We start from the raw sequence: 25,047 nt of genomic DNA, 5'->3' as shown, positions 1-25,047 counted from the left end.
TGCTATTCTTGAAAAGCTGCTAAGACCTTACAGATGAGGCAAATGACTCTTAATTTTGAAAAATCATTAAAAAGTCCTACACAGTTATTTTTATAGTCATGTCTGGCTTTAGCACAGTGTCCTTTTGATTCTCGTTTATCTTTTCTTCCTTTGCAACTGTTCTAGTCTGTCTTTTAAGCGATGGCCTGGCTGCTAAAGGAGAGTCACCTGCCATGCTCAGCGTTTTGGAATGATGGATCTGGCATGCATGCAAAATGGGTAGATGGATAATAAAACTTCTACAAGTCAATATCCAAGCGTTGAAGAAGCATAGCACGTTATTAACCATTGTCTTGCTCTTGGAGTAAACCAATTCTCAATTGAAGAGTAATAAATGTTTTGGGTTATGTGAGAGGACACGGGTTTGGTTTGCACGGTGTGTGCTGCATTGGAGACGGTTGAGAGTCGTGACCATTTTCATTTAAAGATAAACACATTTTTAGTATCCTCCCACACTTAATAAATTGAAAAAAAAAAACCCAAACCCAACCAAAAACCTTCCTCCCTCGCCAAGCAACTGGCATATTTAAGTTTCTAGAGGTTGTACACTCTAAAGTCAATTTCTCAAAAAAGCCCTGCTGAAAGAGGAAATGGTACAGGTTCAATGACTTAAACTAGATACTTTTGACACAGAGTTAGCTCAGCATTAATTTTTTTTCTCTTTGCTCTCTTTATTTTCAGCCATGCAGTCAACCAAGTTGGGCAGAACTTTACATTTGTGCTTACAGACATTGACAGCAAACAGAGGTTTGGATTCTGTCGCTTATCTTCTGGGGCCAAGAGCTGCTTCTGTATCTTAAGGTAGGTCTGTGCTTTGGCTTCTGGCTGACTCCAGCAAGCAGTGTTTGACTTTGCTGTGTCACCCTGCAATTATAATTTCCTGCTGTTCAAAATTATTTTCCTATCTGGTCCTCGAAGTCACTGCTCTTCTGCAGAAGTGAGGCAAAATATCTTGCACTTGGAGTTCCTCCGGAGATAACTGTATTTGTTTGTAGTCAACGTTCTTAACAATGTGTCTGTGCAGTAATTTGATATGACATAGCATGATGGCAGCTGTTATCTGTAGCTGTCACAACTGATCTTGTTAGGACATTTTGTGGACATTTGTATATGCAAGTTTTATTAACAAAGCATCTGTTGGTAACTGAGAGAATGTCACTGGTGCTCTCCACATCCTAAAAGTTTGTGTGTATGAGCTTTACTCTGTCCTATTGAGGGTTTTGTGGAGTTTGTTTTAATAAAGACTATTAGTGGAAGATGGAGACAATGTGTTTCACATAAAATGAGCAAAGAGGCTCTACCAGAGTAGTTTTTGATGACCTTACACAGACATGTCGGACTACAGTCTGCAATTTTCTATTTACATTTGCTGCAAGAAGTGACACAAGTAAAATCAGTTTTAATATCTACCAATATATTATTTCAACTAAGAACTTCTGTGGATTGAAGATCTCCACACGGCATCCAGCCTGTCTTGTTCTAAACAAATTTAACGATGATCTGTCTTCAGCTTTCTGCTTTTTCTACGTTTGTGAGAAATGGGAAGTTTTGGAGCAATGGCCCAGGTAAAGCCAGCTGAGAGTTACCTGCATGAACAGCCTGGCAGGTGGCTGAACAGTCACAAGTGAGGACAGTTTCATCTATGAGCAGTTGTAGACATCTGTCTGTCACCTCTGGTTTGCTTTTCCCATGAGAGACTGCAGTGTAAGAACAAGAAGAACCTGTCTTCATCCCGGGAGCACGGTGTGTTGCACGTGACGGAACGGCACCTTCTGTACATTTGTTATGGAATGTGACCCTCTGGAGAATTTCGGGGATAACTACAGATTATAAGAGTGCCTCTCAAGAACAAGGACACTTCTCACCTCACTGGCTTGCATGCAGCAGTGCCACGGGGTGCATTTTGGATTGATGTATGCATAGCAAACGTTTGTTGCCTTGTACTCCAGCGCTACACTGACTGCAGTGATCTGCTGACTAGGCCTTCATTGAAGAAATTACTGTGAAATCTACCAAAATTACAAATTTAATTGTGCGGAAGGCAGGGTGACAGGTGTTTCTCAGTACCTTCCTTCAGTCTTTCCTTTCTCTAGTAGCCATTTCAGCTCCTCTTGGCTCTGGCGATGCAGTGCAGGGGCCGTGCTGAGGACGGGAGGGTATTTCCCTGGCTCTGCCCCTGCGCTGGGGGTGCTGAGTCCCTCCCGTGTAAAGTAAAGTAACTTTTGCTGATTAATGACAAATGAAAAGGGAAACATGGTTTGAAAAGAAAATCTGAATGAGGGGTAGTATGAGTCCCTTCTTGATCTCTCCTGGATAAGAGTTCTTTGCTGTCAGCTCCCTTATGTTGAGTGAATGCCAGGAAGAAATGGAGGAGTTCTGTTGTAGTTAAATGCCTTCTGCTTCAGCTCATAACCAAAAAAAAAAAAAAAGGAAAGAATTTCCGTGCAGTTACAGCAGTGGATGAATTGGGACTCAGCTTCATTCCTGTTGCTTCTTTCTCTTGAGCTAATGAGACAGTGAAATGTCATCATTAATGCAAGTGAATGTAAGTTTTAGAGGACAATAAAGAATTTAAATCAGCATGACATGGATTCACTTGCTCCGTTCCCAGGACTGCAGCACCCGTTGCAGATGTGAATCTTCTTGATGTCCTTTATGAATTAAAGGGTGCTGCATGGAAAATAGATGGGTCAAAGCATGCTGATCTGAAAAAGCAAATGAGGATGAAAAGAATGCTTGTTTATTTGTTTTTAAATTCCAGGTTGGATGGCAGCAAGCTCCAAGTGTACCCTGCTATGATCAGCGATAACATAAGAATTAAGTTATATTGTTTCTTATTAGAGATTATTTTCACATGTTTATCAGTCAGAGATTTTTATGGGTCTGGCCACGGTGAAATGGTTTGGTGGTGGAAAATGATCACGTTTAGATTCATTATTGAAGAGGAACAGGAGAAAAAGGAAATTTGTTTCACTCAGCTGGAGCTTTAAAAACTTCTGCCGAGGTCTGGAAGCGCAGTTTGAAGCCAAGACAGTCCTCGGAAGGCCAGAGGTCCACATCTGGACTTGGAGTTTTAAAGTGACCCAGAGACTTTTTCAGGTGGATGCACAGTAGTGAGGCACTTCTTGGAGTTCGGTAGCAGTAACGTTACCTGCATGTTGTAGCTCCTGCAGCCAGCAGAAAGGCAGTTCCATTCTCTTGGCTATTTTAACCAGAACTATTTAGAAATCCATGTTTAAGATAGTTTTGTTCCTGGTGTGGATAGCATCACACAGATTTATGGAAAGCTTTGATTAAGTTTAAAGACTCCATCTTCTAGGTGTTCTGTGATTTTCTTTTCGTGTAGAATCACCGAGTCTGTCTCTCTCATTCCGTCTCCTTTTTTCTTCACTTGATTTCTAGCTAATCATGAAACTACAGTGATCAAATATGGTGTGTACAGAGTTGTGGAGTGCTCTGTAGCACAGATGACTACTTTCTGCATTTCAGACAGCAGAGGGCGGACAAAAGCACAAAACAAGTGTCACAGATGGTCTGGTGGGGTTTTTTTGAGGTTCTAAACAGTGAAGTGCATTTAAAAAAACCCCACAAGCTCATGCACCACACATCAAAATCTCCTCGGTACCATGGAATTCTAGATTACCTTCTTCTGTGCAATATGTTACAGAACTTAAAATATGCTTTTTAATTATTTTCTTTTCCGAATGATGAATGTGTAGTAAGTTGAGCGCTAATGTCCCAGTCATCTGAGTTCTAATTTGGTAATTTTAATATCCTAGAAAAATTTCCATGCCCAAAGATTTTTTTTCTGTTCTAAGACTTCATTTAAGGAAGTCAGGATTTTAGTTGAAATAAAATAAATCCTATTGGATATGCATTAAGCAGCTGGATACTTTTTGTTTGTTTGTTTCTAGATGTTTGCTTAAATCTAACTTCGCATTGGATTTGGCATGAGCTTTTGAAGGTGAACAATATAGGTAGTTTGGAATTTAGTAGAGAGACTCCCAGGCTGCTGCTGTGCACTCCTCTGGGACATCAGCTTCTTCTCCTTCATCAGACACCTCCCCTGGTTTTGGTCTGGAATTTGTATACTCTTGTTTCTCGTTTTTTCTAAGGTAATGATCTTTCACTGGGGCAAGAAGGTCTGGAAGGTGTCAGAGGCTCAGAATTTGTGCTTGATCACTATTTTCTGCTAATTGCAGTGTACTGAAAGATGATGTAAACATACTAATCTACTGATACAATCTCAGTGATAAGGAATAAATTAACAGTATAAATTTATCTTTCTGCTTTTGTACATTCTTAAAGCATATAGATGCTTTCTGATTCTTAAGAATTTTGTATGCTGAGCCCTTAGATTTCACTTCCTCACTATTTTGATGTTAGAACTCCTTACTAGCTTATTCATCTTTCCAGATTTCTTGCAGCTCCAGCTGCACTAAATTCTCCAGTAGCCGCTTTGCTGGTTACGTTACGGACACTGTTCAGGGGCTCAGCTGTATTTAGTTGCCTCTTTGGCAAACTCCTGTGATCTAGAATTCTTCTGAAGTGCAGGAATTGATGGATTTCAGCATTTTTTGATGGGAAAGTAACGCGTAAACCAGTTTGGATTAGTATCGAGAAGTGTACTGAAAGGAGCAGAGTGTTTTATTTTACAATCTGGTTTCTCAGAGCTGAAGGGGACAAACACTTCTGGACCGTCTGCTCATACGGAACAGAGTTAAAAACCTCATCCCTGAAATTCCTGCAAGTGTGATACTTCCACTTGTGGTAAGGTGGGGAAGGAGGTGAAGACAGGGTACATCCAGCTATGAAGAGACTGCTGACCGTCTGAAATTCTAAATTCTACAGAGATACTGAAACATGAAATTCCTTTTTTTTTTTTTTTTTTTTTTTTTTTTTTTTTTTTTTTTTTTTTTTTTCCCCTCCCATTGGAGAAATATACGAGGATCTTGCATGAAAACATTATTTAAGAGTGAATATCAGTTCTTACTGTAGATGAGTTATTTGTCCTGACTTTTAGACGTTGTTGAATCTCAGGCTCTTGACAGCTTCATCTTTCTGTGCAATCATAAAGGAAGAAAAAGTTCTGCTTTAGGAATGTAAAAAATGTTGTTAACTGAGTCTGAATACTGTTTTTGATATTCTTATTGCAGAATGTTTATATAATGGAACTAACAAGTTTATTTAAAAAAAAAAAATTATCTTCTGAAATATTTCCAGAATTCAATGTGAGGACCCAGTTACTGATGGTTGAGAAATTCTTCAGGTTATAAACCCATAGGATTCAGTCATTTCTTCAAACGTCTGTTTATTTTATATTCTAACTATTTAAATAAAAAATAATGGCAATGTTGAGTGTATGGTAACCTATTTAAACGTATGAACTGTGTAATGATTTCAGGTTACGGAACGTAATAAAACGGTGAGTTGAATAATGCTATTTTTTTTTCTTTGATATAGACAAAAAACTCACAGGCATGTTCACCAAGTTGACCCTGGCATTAAACATGCATTTCTCTTGTGGGAATCTAGATTTGAGTTAAAAAAATGAATTCAGTAGTTTAACTGAGAAATAATATTTTTGTATTGATTTAACTGAACTTTTGTCTGAAGTCAGTATAAGGCCAAGTGTAATGGTTGTGCTCTCGCAAACCATTTAGCAGAATGGTTTAGAAGTTATGTTCTTGCTCTTACTTAATTTGCTTCATGGTCCCTTATTTTTGAGTTAAGATTCTGAGGCCAGTAATGTGAAAAATTGAATGAAAACACTCTGAAATAAAAATATCCTTAAAAAAAAAAGACCAGAAACCACCTCCAAACCCCAGCACTTCTACAGTACAACAGGGCAATTCTAATAGAACTGGGATTCATGTCTTTGAAGAAATTTAGCAGATTGTGTAAACCACTGAATTCTTAATCTGGTCTGGATTATTGGTGTATGATAGAGCATTAAAATCTGTAAATTATTTTATATATTTGTTATATTTTAATATATCTTCTAGGATGTCACCAACCTGGTGAAATGCTATGATTTACTAGTTCTCAAGTTACAAAGCCGGACCGAATGCCCGTTACAGTTCTCCAGTTCAGTAGAAGCCAAACCCCCCAAAGCCATGGGGATCAGAAGGCAGTGCCTGTGTCCATCCCAGCAGATAAATATGGTGCCTTGTTCTCTGTAGTTTCTCCACAAATGTGATTTTGGTCAATTTAATACTGTATTTAACTTGCAAAATTTCTTTTTTCCAGATATTTTTACAACAGCTTTGGGTAGGTTAGGTGAATGCTGACAGAGTGTACACAATGGTTTATCCCTCAGAAGCTGCCGATGGGCAGGTTTTTCCCCTCCTGTTGAAAAGGGTTGCAGCAATAACAGTGAGAACTTCCAAAGAAGAGAAGGTGAAGGAGGTGGTGGCAGTCGCTGCTCTGCCAGCACTGGGGGAGCGTGTGGCACTGGGCAGGGTGGGTCGCCCCCAGGGCCAGAGATTCATGTTTATTTAGTCAGTTGAAGTAATTAGACTTGGTGGACAAGAACTCTCATTCCTCTAACCGTCTAATAGGTACCTTGCATATTTTTTTGTGATTAACTAGTAGAATTTCTGTTCTATCTATTAAGCCGTGAGCTATAGCACCTATTTCAAACTGCCTGAAGGAGCAGTAATAATATGTCTAAGACTTTTTTCTTATTCCAAGTTTTGTTAAAGTAAAAAAAAAAACCAAAACAAACAAAAAAACCAAAACCCCAAAAACTTTTTGTAGTTTTGCTTTGGTTCGCCAACTTATTGGGCAAAGTTGCTGATTTAAAAAGGTGCTAAAACCATGTGCAACTCTGATTTCAATTTTACTTAATTTGAAGTTTTCAGTGGGTATTCAGCTTTTGTACCCAAAATGAAAATCGTTCTTCTGAAGTGAAATGCAGAAACATTTGTGTGGAAATCCCTCTCGGCCAAAATAGCTAAGCTCTGCACCACTCTTTTTCTAAGATAAAAAGAAATGAATCTATAATAGTTTGTGACAGATGGCAGAAAATGTAACTAACTGAATGTGATTCTGTATGGAGTTATTTGAGGTTTTTGGTGTGATTTGTTGTGAGTTCCTCTCCTCCCCCCTTTCCTTTCCTTTGATTGCAGTCTTTGTCCATTTATTCTTAGGATAGAATAAGATTTCTGAGCAGGGGCCTCTCTTGTGGTGCAAAGTGAGAATTGTTTTTAATTGAGCAGAAACATGTGGAAGGATCAGGAATATCTCAAGGGATTACAGAAAAATTCCAAATTTGTACTACTTACAGCTTGTGTTTAGAGCAGGGTCTGCTGGGAATAAATGTTAGTTAGTGTGACCTGTGACCTTAAAAACTGTTGACATGGATTTCAGCCAGAAACTAGCCACAGAACTCCTTTGTTAAGCTCATTCATAGCTCCTTGAAAACTCTAGTCAGTGAAAGTTGCCAGCTCAAATCTAAGGAAAGCAGAGCCCTTTTTTTTCCTTTTTTTTTTCTTTTTTTTTTTTTTTTTTTTTCCCCTGACAAGATGATTCACCACCCACATTTTACCCATCCTCAGCCTTTTCTTTTTTTTTTTTTTTTTTTTTTTTTTTTTTTTTTCCCATGCTTTGGAAACAGTGGACGCCCCTTAACCAGCAAGACTTCTTTAATAGGACTGCATCGCCTAAACTTGATTGGAATTGACAGCTTCCTGGCTCAGGCTTGCCAACTGGCAGGGCATTGATGCATAGGGGACAAACAGCTTTAAGGGCCTGTGCACCACTGTTTGTGTGTGCACCTCCCAAATGTAGCACACTTCTCCTGTGACACCTTCTGATGCGGAGGGGGAAAAAAAAACCAAACCCTGAACGCTGCTTATAGTTCCACAAATCTTTCTGTTATTTTGGGGGAGAAAACTGAATATTTGTGGGGAGGTTTTGTTTTAAAATAATTGTCCTTTTGTCTTCTAGAATTTTCCCTGTTCACTGATTTGGCCAAAAGCCACAGAAAAAATATTTACACTTGGGGGGGAGGGAGGGGAGGAAAGACATTTTGATTTTAGAACGTTTACTTTTTTTATTTGAAGTGTGGCTGTATAGTAATATACATTAGGAAAGGGTGAAGTTTACGAAACCTCCTTCTTGTGCACTTGCTTCTTTACAAGTTTTTCCACTGAATGGGTTTTGTGTGTCTTCAGCTGATTCTGTGGTAGGATTCGTTATTTGGCCTGAACAAAGGCTCACACGACTTAAATTGTACTTTTGTGGTAGGATGTTCCATGGCATCAGTAGGTTTTGTTGCTGCTCTGGCCATAAGAATAGGTACAAAATGGGACGTGGGAAGGAGAGTACAATTTTTTGGTTCATTTTAAGCTAAAAAATAGTATGGCAAACAAAGTAATCTTCGTGAAGAGTCACTGAGCAGGTGGATAGTGCAGAGGTACAACATCTCAAATTGATTGCCAGTGAATCCCGATGAATTAATTGCCATTTCTCTGCTGTGGGGTCAAGTCCCACTGATTCAATGTCCTTTGAACAACCTGCACTGTTAAAACACCCAAATATCACAATTTTGATTCAGGTGTTTTTCAGAGGTTTGGTTTTGTGAAAGTGCCCGCTGTGTAAGGCTGGTAGGTCTTTTGGAATATCTTCCATGGGGTTTTCCTTTAAAGGAGGACGTAGTAGATGCAGAGAGATCCTTCTCCTGCGGGCAGTGCAGCCCTGGGCAGGGATGGGAAGGAGTGTGGGGGAGCAAACTGGGAGCTGCCTCCCCCCTGGAGCCTCCTCTTCCACTGAAGGCATCAGATTCTTACCCTTTCCTTAGTCTTTTATCATCTTCTTTGAATTCTTGCACTGGTTTCTGTAGCCTCGGAGAGCTGGGCTTCCCACTGAACCAATTCTGCATCAGCTGCAATAATTTGTGTCCCTGGATTCCACCCCCGTGGCCAGAGCTGACTTTGCTCCTTCCTGCGGGTACCAGGGAGAGGTCTGGTCATGGCAGAGAGTCAAGTTGGAGTAACTCAGCTCAGTAAAAGCTTGAGCCTACAGAAATTCTTTAACAACCCTATGGAAATTATTAAAAACTTTCATTAGAATGATTGATATATATTTTTTGTTGTGGTTCTAAAGCGTTCAGTGGCTGCTGTTTGTGAAGGAGCATTTGCAGATGAATAAGGAAGAAATGTCCTATTCTCACTTGATCTGGATGAAAGTTTGGAACATTAAAAAAACACAGATTTATAATGCACACTTTGAACTAGTGCTAATGGGAACTTTCTTCTGTGGAGTATACAGACTATCACGGTAACAACAAATAATTTAATGTATTTAGTAGTAGTCTGATATATGGGAAGGCTGAGCTTTAGAATTCTTCTTGTTAACTAAAAAATCTTACCTGATTTACAGCTTCTTCATGCTTTGCATTTTTCCTTTGCATAGATAAATAGTAAATTAATAGGAAGTCTGTATCTCTTTAGCCTAATTTCTTCCCTTCCCCTTTTTGCTGTTAGGCTTCTGCATGGACACAGAAAAATATTAGTGTCTAATTAAATAATAGAAAAAAAGTCCAAACTTTATTTTATGAGGATTTACTTAGTTGTATGTTGAATAAAATGTTAACAAGCAAAATCAATGTTTTGCTTCCATCTGTATTTATATGATACTTCAAGCCTTCCAGACAGATGTTTGGTAATGGCTGGAAATTGTATGGAAGACTCTTGGAAGTCTGTCTGGTCCTTGTGGTGTATCGACCCTGGAATCCCTCTACTTCTTAAAGCGCTTTGGAGATGAAAGAAAATAGCAAACTGGTTCTGTTAGACATTGGCAAAGGCCACAAAAAAATACATGTATAAATCATGAGAAATTGGATCTCTCTGATTCAAAAGTGCAACAAAATTGTACCTAATAAAAATGTTGTTATTGAGCTTCTTTCTGCTGCCCTCATAGATTTTTTTATTTTATTTTATTATATTTTTACCAACACGTGCTCTGGGTGTAAGGGAGAGCTGAAGATGGAAACGTTTCTTGTTTCTCAGTTCCTTTGCACGGACCTTGCAGAGAGAAGCCGAGAGGGCATCGAGGCTCCGAGCCAGAGCCCGACCTTCTTTCACAGAAATTGGAGTTTCTTGCAAGCTTTAGCTGTAGCAAAACAGTTCGACTTCCTCTGCTGCCTATGACAGGAAATTGATCTAAAGTGCCTTAGAAAATGTGAGAAGGCCCTGAATGCAGTGTGCGGGGTTGGAAGGGGGCTCCTGTTGTTGCAGGCATTTTGCTTTAACTTGACATGTTTATAAAACAGTTTACATCTTAAAAGTTTAGGGTTTTTACCCCTGCTGATTTGCTTAAACAGACACTGGCTTTTATTTTCAGTTGCTTGTCAGAATATATATGGAAAAGTGATGAACCTAGTGAAAAGGGAGCTTGACATCAATTAAATTTATCTATCTGCTTTGTGTTTCTTCTTTCTGATACACTGTTTCCAGTAGAGTTTTTCCAAACTTCCTGTGGTTTTTATTTATTGTCCTTACAAGTTTTACAAGATAGAGATGAGCTATTTAAAAATACTGTTCCAGGAAAAGAGGAATAAAATTTTGTATCACATCTGCTCATTCCTTGTCTTCTATTTTCACCTCTGCCATTAAACTTCATTTAGACTCTAGAAACTTAGTTCAGAAAGCCTGTCGGGTTCTCTTCATATCTCATCTTGCTCAAATATCTTTAAATAAATTTTGAAGTGTCCCTCAAATTATACTAGCTTTCTGAAACTATGGTCTCTGCAAGACTTAATGAAATACACTTATAAAATAGTCTTAAAATATTAAAAGCATGTGACAGTACATTTTTCTGTCCCATCATTAGGAAGCTTCTATTAAAGTTTATTCCTAGTTTTTCTTGGTCCCCTTACTGACATGGCCAATAATGTTCGTGCTTATTCGTGGTCAATATGGTGAATGTGTGTTCATCTGTGTGTCTGTGGAAAAATATAAAAAGTTTTAACATTTTTTCATATATAAATATCTGTCTAAAGCAGTGTCACAAACCAAGAGATGTCTTAAAGGATCCAGTTGATTCTATGTGAGCTTTGTATTTTCTGTTTTATTAATATGTGAAAAGTGTGTAAGGTATTTCCTCTTTTTTTTTTTCCTTTGAAATTGTACACAGCATCATAGTTGTAGCAATAGAAATGCATTTTGATGCTTTGAGTTTTAAGGCCAACACTGAAAGGAGTCGATTCCACTGAACTCATAAATAATGAATTCTTATTTTCAACTCGATGTAGTTGATAAATAACAAGTCAATAGGGAATATATTAAAGGACACTGAATGAGAAGCTTTGGAGTTTTTGTGGTGGTGTCAGTAGGTCTGTTAAAGGCTTTGCCAGCTGAGCTCAAAGTTTTGAACCATGGTTGCATTGGTTTAAATATTTTTGTTGAAACTTAAATGTGGTAGGACCTTGCTAATTCGCTCACCTCCTGATCCCAGATGCTGAAATGATGAGCTCCGTGTATCGCTCAGCAGAAACGGACAGGGCTGGAGTAAGGTTTCATATCTTTAGGCTTGAATATACTACAGTATGCTTACTGTATTAAGTTCTATTTATGCAATACTTCATAGGAGCAAAATTAATCCATCATGAAAAGGGATTTTTTTCTTTTTCCACACCTTTTTACCCTTTTTGTTTCACTGTTGTGTGTATTTCCAAAATATTACTGATTTGTGCTCCATCGTCTAGTCATAGCTGCAAATTATCTGATGTTGTCCGTATAAATGAATTAAAATTTGAATACTGAATGCAATAGGAAAAAGATTTACAAAAGACAGAAGACGTTACAAGTTCTGAACTGTGGATTTTTCTGTAATGACAAATGCTCTGAAAGAGGAACATCTTTCTAGGTAATGGAAGGACACTGGTTACACTGTTTTTAAATGAACTGAGAGATGTGGTGTTTACTTCTTGGTTCTTGTTCTGCCCCATCATGTACAGCTCCAGCCCCGTTGCCCATCACCGGTGCCTCGGGGCTGGGGCAGGGGCTGGGGCAGTCTCTGCTGCTGATGCTTTACTGTATGGGATGGGTTGGTGATGGTGTTGGGAACAGAAGTTCCCCACTGCTTCTATCAGTATTTCTGGTACCATCTGCTAGAAAAAGAAATTCTTTATGTCCATGTATCAAGTTTGAGGTTTGATCCTGATGCAAAAAGGAAGCTAAATCCTGCTGTTATGGAGTACTGGGAAGTGTGAGCTCCAGCCAGTCTGCTCCCCCCACCCCGCTGTTGATACGTGCTTAAGGACAATCAGTTAAGCCATACCTGAGCTGATCCAGTTGGGGCAGGTACTGCTGACATGGGCTTCTGGAAGAAAATGGTGAATGCATAAGGGGTTAGTTGGTTAATATTAGGAAAATACCTTTTTTTTCCCACTGAACTTCCTAGAGAAATTTGACCTGCTAATTGGTAACAGCACACGTGAGCTATGGGGGTGAAAGAAAAGGTATCTCCTGGGAAGTATATATATTAGAAATAAACACGAAAAGTCAAATTTTCAATAGCTCAATCCAAGTCCTTTCTTACTTGTAAATAAGAATATTAATATGAATACTTTATTTGGCTACTGTTCAGCCATTTTTCAGTTGTTCCTAGATGCTGCTTGGCATTGGAGAAATGATGTTTTGGTTTTTGTTTTCCACTATATATGTGTATATATACATCATTATTCTTAGCTGAAAGTTTGAGAGTTACCCTTTAACACTGGTATTTATTTCTCTAGATGTAGATTTTGGTAACAGTCTGAGCTGTGTACTTGGGTTAATTTTGTAGCGGGATAAAGTTATACCCGTTCTGAAGTTAGTAGCAGCCAGAAAGTACCAGGAGTTGTTTACAAAAGAGTCCCATCGATTCTCCTTTTCTGTGGGAGCATTCAAGCAGCAAGACCTGCACAGTCTGTTTGGCACAGTAGCCGCTCTCAGCTGGCCCCGTGCCCTCCTGCTGTTAGTCAGGGCAGAGGATGTGCCAGATCGCGGATTGTAACGGAGCAGAGCCTGCTTGCAAATCTGCTTGTAGTTAGCCTGGGGCCTTTTGGCAGCAGACTACAGCCGATTGATTTAGTTGCAATCCTTTTTCCTTAATATTTTCCATCTGGCCAACAATGACCTATAAAGACAGACACAAAACAGAGTTTGAATTATGAGGAGCGTAATAGTAAAATGCTTCCAAATCTCACTCTAGAACCTGCACCCGCTGTCGCGAGGGAAGGTTGTTCCAAAGCTCTGTTGCAACAGGGGGGTAAGAAAAAGCATCGTAGTTCTCCAGTGTGAAACGATGTAATAGAGAAATGTGCATTTCAGTTAAACTCTTAATCTCTTCCCCTTCTTGCTCCCTCTTGCTTTCTGTTGGTCTGAGCTGGGAGCGAAGGGCTCTCGGCACGGGCTTCTCTGGCACATCCTGCCCGGGCTAAATCGTGGTGCAGTGTCAGGAGCCCTGCGAGAAGGAGCAGAGATTGGGAGGATGGGGACAGGAGTGTGACTGCAGGAATGCTTCCAGCCATGTGCAGCAGCAGGTTTGGGCAACTTGTGTTCTCATGGTGTTCCCGAGGTGTGCTGTGTCCCAGGCTCTCACACCTACAGGAGCGCGTTAACGCTTTCCAGAACGGACCATTTCCACATCTGGGCCATTGGTCAACTCTTCTAATTCTGGTTAAAGCAGAATTTTTGCTCTGATTAGAGTTATCCTAAACGCTTGTAGTTCTCTGTCTCTTAAAATTTGTATCCTTAAAAGAAAATTAGTTATTTGTACAGCTCCCCAAGTTATAGCAGTCCTGGCATTGCAGGCTTTTTAATGTGCAGCGTTTACACCTTCACCTGGGAATGCTTGGGGATGGGAACGATTCATGGTTTTTTCCAAGGTGCAGTAAGCCATGCACAGACTTTTACAGATCTTGTTGATCGTAGTATTTACAGGAAAATTAGAAATGTATTGAACTAGGAGTGAGCTCCAGAGCGTGATTCACATTCACACTAACTACAAGCCCAAGGGGTCGGGTGAATCCTCCTCTGAAGGTGTGTGTTCCACTTCATTAGCAGTTATGAAAGCTGCTTCAAATGTAGGCAATTGTTCTAAGTTAGAGGTGTTGCTGCTTTGTCTCACCTGTGGGGTCCAAAGCACAAGGAATCTGTGCTGTACATTTAAACACTTGACAGTTTATTTAATCTAGTGAGGTAATATTGCAACTCTTCCAAGCCTCAGACATTTAGAACCTAGAGCTCCCAATTCCCTTGGCTGGAGAAGGGGTACTGTGTTGTGGGGGTTTTTGTTTCTCCTTCTAGCATTTTCCTCTGCTGACTCTGAAAGCTGTGAGATGTGTGGGAACAAGGGAAAGAAGCTTCTACTTTTCTAGACTGAGCTACCACGGGTTTGGGTTACTCTGTGCATTTCCTGAAGCTGCTGACCGTATGAACTAATGCAGGGCTCCTACCCGAGAGTTGCTTCTTTGCTGACAGTCCTTTGTTCTTGTTTCATCTCGCTCTGCTGCCTCCTGCTTTTAATCACGGCAGCAGTAAAATTGGGGATCGGAGTTCATGGGTGTTGTGTCCGTGGAAGTGCAGTTGGAGGCACAAGTGTGCTGACTTGGGATCGTGCTATAACAGTGCAGAGTGATCCTGGTGGATTTCTTTGAATAGTAAATGTAAAGGGCAAAATGAATAGTATGAGGAATATTTGCTGAAGGGAGAAATGAATCATCAGGATGATTTTAGGAAAGAGCTAGACGAAAGGATGGACAGGGAAAAGATGTGTCATTGATATATGGGTAGAAGAAAGGTAGCCCAGTTGGGATTTTAGCTGTTGTTCATAATATTCCATGCACAATTTTTGGTCATCTTCCCCCCACCCCCCTTATACCTTAAGGTAATTCTTGCCAAAATAAATAAAAAAGAAATAATCCTCTTGTGTAAGAGCAGAGATTAGATTTCAGATGGAGCAGTTGCTGTCGTGTAACTGTCCTGGGCTGCAACTGTCAATGGGTTTAACCGAACAAACTCCAGGTGACTTTTATAGCAGTGATAAGTGCTGTTCATTCTGAATATTTCCTCTTGGAGCAAAACTTATGATATTGGCGTAGTGAAATACCAGTTCTGTGCTATTGTCTGGCTGCTTTGTTTTTGTTGCTGGTTTGATATGTGGAACAAGAACAGTATTTGCTTTCAGTATGCACAAAGTTAGTTATAGCTTCCAACTGTCTGGTCTCTCTCAGCACTGTCCTTCTCAGAGACTCAGGATCCCTTAAAACAAACAAAAAACCCCCTTCCTTCTCCTTTTCCCCTCTATATTACCCATCCAGGCAATGCTCATTTAGCTGACTTGTCACGAACTCAAAGAACAGTGAAGGTGTGTCAAGATTTTGCCAGAGCTTTAATCTTGACCGCAAGTCAAAACACCTTTGTAAAATGTCAATGAGAAGGATCACAACAAAAAGTGTCAAGTGTTAGTAATACTAATGTATTGCTACTGGTGGGAGTGGGTGAAGCTCAGATACTGCATTCTAGTCCAGCTAGTTCACTGGTCTTGCCTACTGACCAGAAGCCAATTTTACTTAATTAATTAGGGCTTCATGTCACACCTTCTTTAGTTACTGAACAACTGTAACAGAAGTAATTAAATCATGTCACTTTTTATTACCTTTGGCCCTGGCTGACTGGCTTGGAAACTTCCATTTTAGTGCTAATACAAAATGAATTAGCGCATCACCTTAGGGAAAACCCAGTTCCCCGGCATCAAAAAAGTAAGGAGGAAGTAGTTAAAGTGCAAGATGGATAGATCTTCTCTCCCACAAATGGATCACTTCTGGGTTGCTGTCTGAAGGCTTACAAAACACGGCTGTCAGGAGTGAGACCATCCTGTGCTTGCTGACAGATGTATACAACATTCCCCCAACGAGATTACATGGCAGCTTCCTCCTTCAAAAACCAAGACGTGGCAGGAGCCCTCGGGTTATGCGGTGGTAATTGGAGAAGCAGGGGCTGTTTGGAGAGGTAGAACTGCTGGGAAAAGCCACGTGAGTTGACTCCTGCATATTGTTTCAATAGAAAACGTGATTCAGCCACACCGTAATAACAGGAGAAAGGCTTTATCTGGTGTGGTGGAGGCAGTGTTGTCTGGATTGTGTGTGGATCTGAAATAAACCCCTTAATTTGTAACCCCAGCTGTTTATCAACGTGCTTGATAAGGGAAAGATCTTCCTCCAAACTAATCAATACAAGTATTACTTACCTAACAGTAACTTACCTCAGTGTGTTTTAGAATTAATTAAGTGTTGGAGCACCAGCTTGTGTATTCAGAGAATAAAGTGATTGTGGGCAATCTCCTATTTTAATTGTTTGCTGAAACTGATTGTTAGACAAGAAGTCTCAAAGATTGTGCCCTGTAGCCGGGGAAAGGGCCAGAGAGTCTTTTCTCTTAATTTGTGTGTCAGATTTTCAGGAAGTCTGTTGATCAGGTTCATCATGTTTCTGCAGGTGAAGAGTCAAGAGCTATCATTTCAAATGCTTATTTTTGCATCTCAGTGATTCTTGTTCCCCACCCCAGTTTTCTCTGTATTTAATTTACCAAAATGCTAAGAATCAGTGTGGTGTCCTAGAACATTGTCTTATGAACACTCGCAGGTATGCAGCTGCATTATCCAGCTTTGCTTTTTGGTGTTGGAATGATATAATGCTGTCTGATGAAAAAGAAGAAGAAAAAACAGTCTGGGCTTAGCAATTTTTCTCAGTCTGCATCTCCCCTGGGTATTCAGAAATGGGGTGTTTGCCATCTTGATCCTAAAGTGTTTGTCTCTTACTAAAACTTTGCTTGTATTTATTGATATGATTCTCCAAGTTTTATTTTTCCTGTGATTTCGCTAATTGATACTTACCTTCCTTAAATACTGATGGGACGGGTCTGATTATTCTACTGCAACTATAACTCCATGTTCTGGTGAGTTGTTCTTTTTTTGAGGTGGGCATTGGCCTTACATGAGGTTGATCGCTTGGGAGGTGGAAAGTGTTGGTCACTTGCCATCTGAGCTTGTTACAGTCACGATGGGGGTGTCTTTGAGCTGTATTTATTACACTCTGAGTTTCTTAACTCAGAGTTTTTGGGACTCAAGCTTCTTTTATGTCCTTAGCCTTGAATATAGGTTGATAGTTAATGACTAATCCAAAATATATGGGTAGAAAAAAACCCCCTCTCATTCAAGAATAAAAGACCCCGGGAGAGGCAGAGATTATAGAAAACACACCTGATGCTATGCGTCGACTTTTAGATACGTGATGAATTTCTCTAATAGCTGAGCAAAAGTCCTTACCAGCCTTTCGGTGTGGCTCTTGAAAATAGAGCTGTGTTAGATAGTCCTCTTCAGGGATTTGTGGCAATATAGATCGTAACACAAACTATGTCCAAGTCCCGTGGCTCTCGGAGCTCACTGCAGCAGCCTCTCGAACACACTGTGCCTTTTGCTGATAGGGAGCACTTTTAATTTGTAATAAAAAGTTCATAATCCTCTTGAAATTTCAGCTCAAACTTAGTACTAGAGGACACAGCTCAACAAGCACATATGATTGGGGTCTGTAATGAAAAGGAGCTGTTTCTCTGGTCAAGGAAAAAGGGTTAATTTGCATTGGGATGAAAAGGCTGTTCAGGATCTACTATTTCAACCTGTGATAGACTTAACAGTAGTCTTTGATCCCCAAATGAAATGTGATGGATTTCAACTGATGCCAGATGTCTCAAACCTAGTGGGATCTGTGATTGTCTGCCACATCTAGAATTCTCTCTCCCAGCACTTTCATCTGTGCTTTTAAACATGGTTTGAGCAGAGAGATTCCTTGACAAGCTAAGCCTTTGGAATCTTGTCTCTGTGTTGTCACCGGTGGTGATCTTTAGGCTCCTGTGCTAACGCATCCTGCTTGTTTAAAATCAAGCCCCGTGCGCCATCCTGCTTGAACTCCCTCATAACCAGCTTTTCTAATGTCCAGGAAATTTAGCGCCAGTATCATCTGTAGCTTTTCTCAGTTTAAAGCTGTTCTGTCCTCTCTTTATTTGTTAATTAGAGCATTTTTCTTAACCCAGGCCAAGTAAAAAAGTTGTTCCATGTATTCCTGTTGGCCTTAAGTGGAACATAGTTGTTGTCTTTTTAACTCCAGGGCTATTTTGTTGCACTTTATAAATCTTACTATAAACTGTCAAGCTCGTCAGTATACCCATCTTCTCACCAAGCGTCCTTTGTGGGATATTCTTTGCCTGTGGTTTTAATAAGAGTATAAAGACACAAATGTCAGTGTTTGCCTTGTAAATGCAAACAAACTTTTTTCTTTAAGTACCTTTATTTCATGTCACTACTTCAGTCCTTTGCTCTTGAACATGCTTGAGAAGTTTCTTTCTTCATCTTAAACTGAAAAACCCCAAAGATTTACAACCTTCCCTTCTGAAAAGGGACAAGAGACCTTGTGATTGTGTTTGGGAGTTTATGAAGCTTCCCAATAAATTTTATATCTACTGAAACCCATGCAATTTTAATGTATTTATTTTAAGTTACCACACTCTCTGTCCCGGAGTCAGTTACCTTGGCATGCTGACTGAGAGGGGGGTGTACCCCTGCCTGCTCAGAGGGGCTCCTGTTGGCCGGGTACGATAAGAACTGCAACTGTCTACTCCATCAGAGCCCTGTGTAGCTGGGTTTGTGCTCTTGTAAAGCTGATCAAATGGCTCTGTCACCTGCCTGTGCCCCGGGCGTTAGAGATGTACAGACTCCCCAAAATCTGCTTACAGTTTTGTATTTTGTTTCAGCAGACCCTGGGTTCTGTCTCTGAAATTAATTCCTTTCTGTTTTTCGCTTGTGGACTGACTGGAGAAATATCACTTGGCACGTTTGCCCGATGGTACAAAGAACTTGTGTGTTAGAAGTTAAAAGTCTTTGATTTTTAAAAGTCCCCAACAACAGAACAGACCTTAAAGACATTTCTGAAATGAATTAAACACAAAATATTCCATCATAAAATTAAATATCCTTTCTTATATTTTGCGGTGATAGATAATTCACAAGAAAAAAGCTTGACTATTGAAGATATTTAAAATTTTGTATGTTCTAAATTATGCCTGTGTTTCTGTGTCTGTGGACGTGCAGTTTCTCTGTACAGCAGGCAGGGTGCTGTGTGAGGACCTGTAAGCCAGAAGGGGTGGATTCCTATTTTCCAGTCTGAAGTGTAACGCTCCAGATTCTTAAAACACAGATTCTTTTTGTATAAAGTGTTTTTCAGTGAATGTCCAAGGCATGGGTTTTGTGGAAAAGCTGGGGTTTTTTTCAGACTGTAAAATTTTGTTGTTTTCTTCCCTCAGAGAGGGCTCCTGTGAGAAGCGGGGCAGATTGCTGTGTGCTGGGGATAGATGCTTCATGATGTCGCATACTGTAATGCTAAAGTTCTTCTGAATTCCTTTTATTTACATAAATTCCAGAGTGCAGCTGCACTGGCCTTTTTCCCCCCCCCTCAAGGTTTTAGAGTGACCACAAAGAATCCGAGAAAGGGTGACAGCTTTGTCACACTCAGACTTCAGCTCCATTTGCGCTGTCCCAATTAGATGGTAGCACACTAACAAAAGGCCCTTGGAATGGTTATCTCAAGCTGCCCTTGCACTTCTTAGCTTGACTAAAATGTAAAATTGTTACATCATAAATCTCTTTCTTACAGTTTTCTGGCTTGGTGGTGTTAAGGGGATGCATTCAGCTCCTTTGAGCTGCCTTTTGTGAGAGCCGCTGCTGCTGCGAGGGCTGGGGCTGGTCGGGGAGCGCGGGGGTTCAATGGTGGCATTTAGAGAACTTGGGAGCCTTTGTGCGAGCGGGACTCGCGGTGACTGCTGATACTTGGTCACACTGAGTAGAAAAACAGGAAAGGGGAATGTTTTAATTGACTTTTATTATTAATACACAGCGGCAAGTCACCAAAGCAAGCACTTTCTATTGACAATTTTCTAGTATTAAGGTGCTCCGTTAAGACGAGATGCTCAAGTTCTGTGTGAGCCAGGTCTGTGGGGTTAAATACTTCTAAAATACCCACACGAGTCATGTGCTTAAGCTACAGAACTTTTAACTGAGTCTCATGGAAAGAGCACTCGGGTCATAATCAAAGGGAAGTTTATAACAAAACTGGGGAAAATGCAAAAAGGAAAGATCCTGTGAGAGCAGGAGAAGGAAGGGGTTGGGATGGGCTTCTGTGATGGCAGAGGCGCTTCCAGTGGATTGAGGTCTAATGCAGAGACAAAACTTTGAAATAAAATATATAAAAAAAAAGCTGATGTTCACAAAAGGCTGTTGGCTGATCCTGTAGAAGGTGAGCCTGCATCTCATCAACATGCACAGATGTTGCTATGGAGATTTGTGGGTATGTGTGTATGTGTTTAAGCTTACAAGTGTGAGAATGTGCCAATAGACTGAGTCTAGAAGAGAGAATAATGCTGTACTGAGCTCCATAAGGTGTAGGGAAGACACTGGAACACATAAATGGCTGAACTGTGAATTTACCCTACGGAAATTCCCAAACGAGCCCAGAGACGTCTTGGTTCTTTCAAATGCATTTTGTAAAAATACTGGAAACATTGGGTGGGGGAAGGAAAAGAAGGTGAAAAAAAAAACCCCACAAAAATTAATAGTGTATAACTGCAAAGAAACCATTAGGCATGTGAAGACTTAGCTCTCTCTTGAGGGGAAGAAAGGATTATTTAAAAAAATGTGTAGTTAAGCCATATAAGTTAGTCTCGGTCGTTAAAAATTAAGGTGGAATTTAAAAATAATTAAAAAGGGAAATTCGCATTTTTCATGAAGGGATGGAATAGTGTTTTGATGGCTGTGGTTTTGCTATTTACAGTTGTGTGTCCAGAAGACCACTGCACAGCATGGTGAGTGGCAAACCCCGCTTAGTTTACCATCCGAATCTGCAGTTGGTGTGATCACTTAAAATAGGATGTGATTGCTGACATTAGGAATAACGCTGTCTGGGAGGAGTGTCATCAGTTCCCAGGTGCAGGAGGATGGAAAGAAGCAGTATTGTTTTTAAGTATAAATGGTAGAGTTTTATCTTTAAATGGAAGAAGTCTTAAGATAACTAGTCTCTGAGAGACTGTGGTCATTTTTCATATATTTTCCATACCCGTTTTCTTTCAAACACGGTGGAGGAGGGATTATCCGCAGAGATGCCACCACAACTTAGCACTGGGTCAGCTGTGCTTTGCATTGATTATTCGGAGTCCCTGAACTGAAACACCCTGGGTTTTATTGATACGTGCACGAGTCGTGCTGGCAGAAGACATACTTGGCCTGAATTTCCTCTGCCTTACACTTTTGTCAGTCAGGAGTATTTCTAGTGAAGTTACTGATGGTTTATATAAGAGCCAAGCTCATTATTGACAGAATTAAGTATTCTAGGCCACTGCAGACTATTGTAGTGATCAAAAGGTCAAGATTCAGGAACTCCTGGACTCCAGTCCTGGCTAATACAGACAGATTTTTGTAAGGCTGTCACTAAAGAGGAGTCTGCCCATCTGTAAAATGGAAATGACTCTTCTGTTGTGCAAGGGAGGTGGCAGTTGGTTATGCTGTTATCAAAATATATAGTACGTGTTATAAATAAATACGTGTTAAAAATTCCACTTCTGATCGGTGTGAATGGAAGGAGTAAAAGTTATGTGTGCTTACAGCTCACTCTGTTAGGAGATGCTGCACTGAAAATGTTGCTGTTAGACCACTCAGTCTTATTAATTTCAAATGACAAATGGTGTATGCACAAAACCACAGTTGTGCTTGTGTAGGGACTGGGAGCTGTTCTCTGTAGGAATGGTGTGAGCTCAGGTGGTCGTTATCTTCGTAGGGTTCAGAGGAAACCAAAGGTACTACAGGTCCCTTTCCAGAGGTGTTTGCTTTGCTTTTTCATGGTGTCAGCACACCAGTGAAATTGAATGCTGGAGCTGTCAATGTCAAAAATCAGTTTTATAAGCAGTTGCTATGGTAATTAGCAAATAGTCATAAATCATTTTAAATGGTACCCCTTGCCACTGGGGGTTGCTGCTGCTACACTGGAACATGTAGCACTTTTGCTGCCGAAGTTCTTAATGCACTTTCAGTCTCGTTAGTGCTCCATGGGAGTTTATTTTGATGAGTTCAGCTTTCCCAACGTTCTTCTACACTTTGAGTATCTTCCTATTGCTTCCTCCTTCACAGTTGTCTGTTACACTGAAGTTACCTTCATTGGAGATTTACCTTTCTAACAGTAAGTCGAGTTCCAGGTCCGTACCGCCTTTGCCTGTTTCCCAGCCTTGTTTTACACTTGGCCTTGGACGTACCTGGTACTTGTGAGACAGCAGCAGTGATTTAGGAGTGACTCTTCTTCATTCTAATGAGCCCTCAAAAAATATCAGAAGAAATGATAAGGGTGAAATTTTCACATTTCAAAGAAAGTATATTTATTTTCAAAGCTTCTGTTCATTAGTAATGCTTCAGAACTGGATAAGAAACAGCTGTTTTTTCCTGAGGAAGGCATCTTGGACTTGATAAAGGAATCAACTGGATGCCAGTGTAGATACCCTGCTTAAAGATTGCCCCTTTGCTATTCTTAGAGATGTTAGAAGAATAAGATTTTCTTATTTAGTGTTGGAGAATTCTGTTTGACTGCATTAGGTACATGTCTTTACATCTAGGCAATCACCAGGATAGAGCTGTTGTCATGGTTTTGTGTATACTTTATTGGCTTTTGTGTTTGCTGGAGACTAATCGTTATATTCTGATGGAGATAAAATAGTAGCTCTCGTGTTTGTGCAGCTTGAAGTCCCGTTACTGTCCATGAGCCCTTCATTTTACATAGGACAGAAGCCAAAGCACTGTACAGAAGTTAGGAAGTACGAGCCTTAAATCTTCCAGTCAGCTAAGGGGTGTTAAAGGGAGAAGTTTACCTTCATTTAAAATCCCAAACTGGGTATTTCGTAGACCAGCTACAGGAGCGGTGCAGTGACATCTTCACTGCTGCCTTGGGTAGTTTTTGCCAGAGACAAACTTATGTTTGTGGCTGTAGATACTGAAATTTTATTTCCAAAATTGCCTATGTTGAGCAGGCTAGAAGAGGGCTTGGAATGGTAACAGATTAAAATGAGGCATCATTTTCCTCTGTGCAGCAGCTGATCCTGGGTGGTGGCATTGTGTGTCCCGTGTGACTCTGGCAGTGGGGTTTGGGCTGTGCTGATGGAGCTGCCCCGTGTCCCCCCTGGCCACTCTGGACCCCAGGTGCTGCTCCGGCAATAGTGACCCCCTTCTGATGACAGCCCCGATCCCCGGGGGTTGCTGGGGTTTATCATCCCAATTTGCTGTATTTTCCATCCTTCCTGTTGCCTGATCCTGCCTTCTGGGTTGTTTGTGCACCGCTGGGCCCTACGCACTGCCTTTGGGAAGGTTTGTATTTACAAGCTGCGATGCAGCGCTGTTGTCTTAGGCTTTGCCCGACCCTAATTGCTGTGACACATGTAACTAATGATGGTTTGTACTTTCAAGGAGCGCACTAAAAAGGTGATGACATATGAGTTACTGAATAAGGTACTTGTGCAACTCGTGCAGGAGAGTTTGTGCAGACCTTTTGCAGCACAAAGAGCAGTTTTCCTGTGGCCGTGGCTGTCCCCGTGGCCTGGCCTGTCTCCAGCGCCGCGCTGGGGGAGCAGCAGAGCTCCCACCGCCGCTCCGATGGAACAAGGCTGATTGATCAGGCTTTGATTTGATTCTCATCACTGGCGGCCAATGGGTATGTGTGAGGAAGCTGAAAACGGGTGTAAAATTAACAAAAATAATAATAAAGTTTCAGATTGCCCTTTTATTTTTGTTTACTCTTCGACCGCACTCTGATTTATGCTTATTGGAGTCTTTGAACTTCAACTCCCTTGAAGAGTCTCCCGTCCCTGGGGGTTTTGATGTTGCTGCGGGGGCTGTGTGTGTGCGGTGCCTGCGCCCCCCGCTCTGGGGCTCTGGGCAATCTCACTCCCGAGCGCTTCCCTTCCTTTGTTTAACCTATGACCTGTGAAAACAAGAGTTAATCAAAAGTTCTGAGGTAGCTAAGAGGAAGGGGAAGTGTTTGGTTACAAATTAAATATGAGCAAGTCATAAGCCATAAATCTTCAGTAGTGCTACCAGTTGTGCTGCTTAAGTTGCATGTGGTACAGAGAGTTTTTGGTTATAAATTCAACCTCCGTTTCTTTGGAGGGGGTGTTTAAAGGCTGTCTCGAGGATTTGCTTTTTGTAAGAAAAAAATCCACATCTTGTCTCTTTTCCTTTTGCCTGAAATCTAGAAACAAATTCAGATAACTACATTTCTTGATTTTCTTAATTATTTTTTTTTTTCTCCCAATTTTACCTGGTCACAATTTGATCTAATAAAACCAGAACTGGTTCATTCTTGAGTAGTAAACACGTGGAATAAGTGATGATGTAAAAGTATTGAAGATGGCAGGATAAATTAGTTTTCTAATGTATCCAAAGCTTTCAGGATGAGAGAGATCCTGAATTCCGCAGTGACAAAGGAGGGAGGTGAAAATTGAAATGAGGTTGTCTGCATAATTTACACAGTTTTGTGGCAGTTTGTTTGTTTTATCTCATCTTGCACCTCTGTTGAGCTGGAGATACACAGTTCCCCGTGTATCGTGTTGGGTTGAGGTCTACTTCAAATATCAACTAATTTCCTCACCTTCAGAACTGTGAAGCTTCTCTCCTCAAACGGAAAGTTATTCGTAAAACAAGACAAAAAGAAAAAGCAGTTGTGCGGAGATTCTAAACCATTATTTGGAAAACATGGATTAAAATAAGGAAGAGTTAGTGTTAAACAGAGGATGACAGTGAAGTTCATCATCAGATACCAGTGAGGAGAAAAGGGTCAGCTGAGGAGTGAGTGTAGCAGAACAGGGCTGTCCTGCCCTTTGCTGGGATGGAGGGGCTGTTGATGTTCCACATGGAGTGAATATGAGACTTTATCTGGGCTA

General features: G+C 40.6%; 1 protein-coding gene across 4 annotated transcripts in view; it reads left to right on the top strand.

Moving 5' to 3' along the window:
* Positions 1–25,047, top strand: part of DENND1A (DENN/MADD domain containing 1A) — a 186,494-nt gene that overhangs the window by 54,727 nt on the left and 106,720 nt on the right. For all 4 annotated transcript variants that reach the window (XM_014943041.1, XM_014943040.1, XM_014943038.1 and 1 more), the window contains exon 5: positions 721–840. In XM_014943041.1, the coding sequence (XP_014798527.1) occupies positions 721–840 (120 nt within the window). The remainder of the gene's footprint in view (positions 1–720; positions 841–25,047) is intronic.

The sequence above is a fragment of the Calidris pugnax genome, unplaced genomic scaffold (assembly GCF_001431845.1).
Source record: "Calidris pugnax isolate Ruff unplaced genomic scaffold, ASM143184v1 scaffold102, whole genome shotgun sequence".
In the NCBI taxonomy this organism is placed as follows: Eukaryota; Metazoa; Chordata; class Aves; order Charadriiformes; family Scolopacidae; genus Calidris; species Calidris pugnax.
This window is presented reverse-complemented; position numbering and strand designations above follow the sequence as displayed.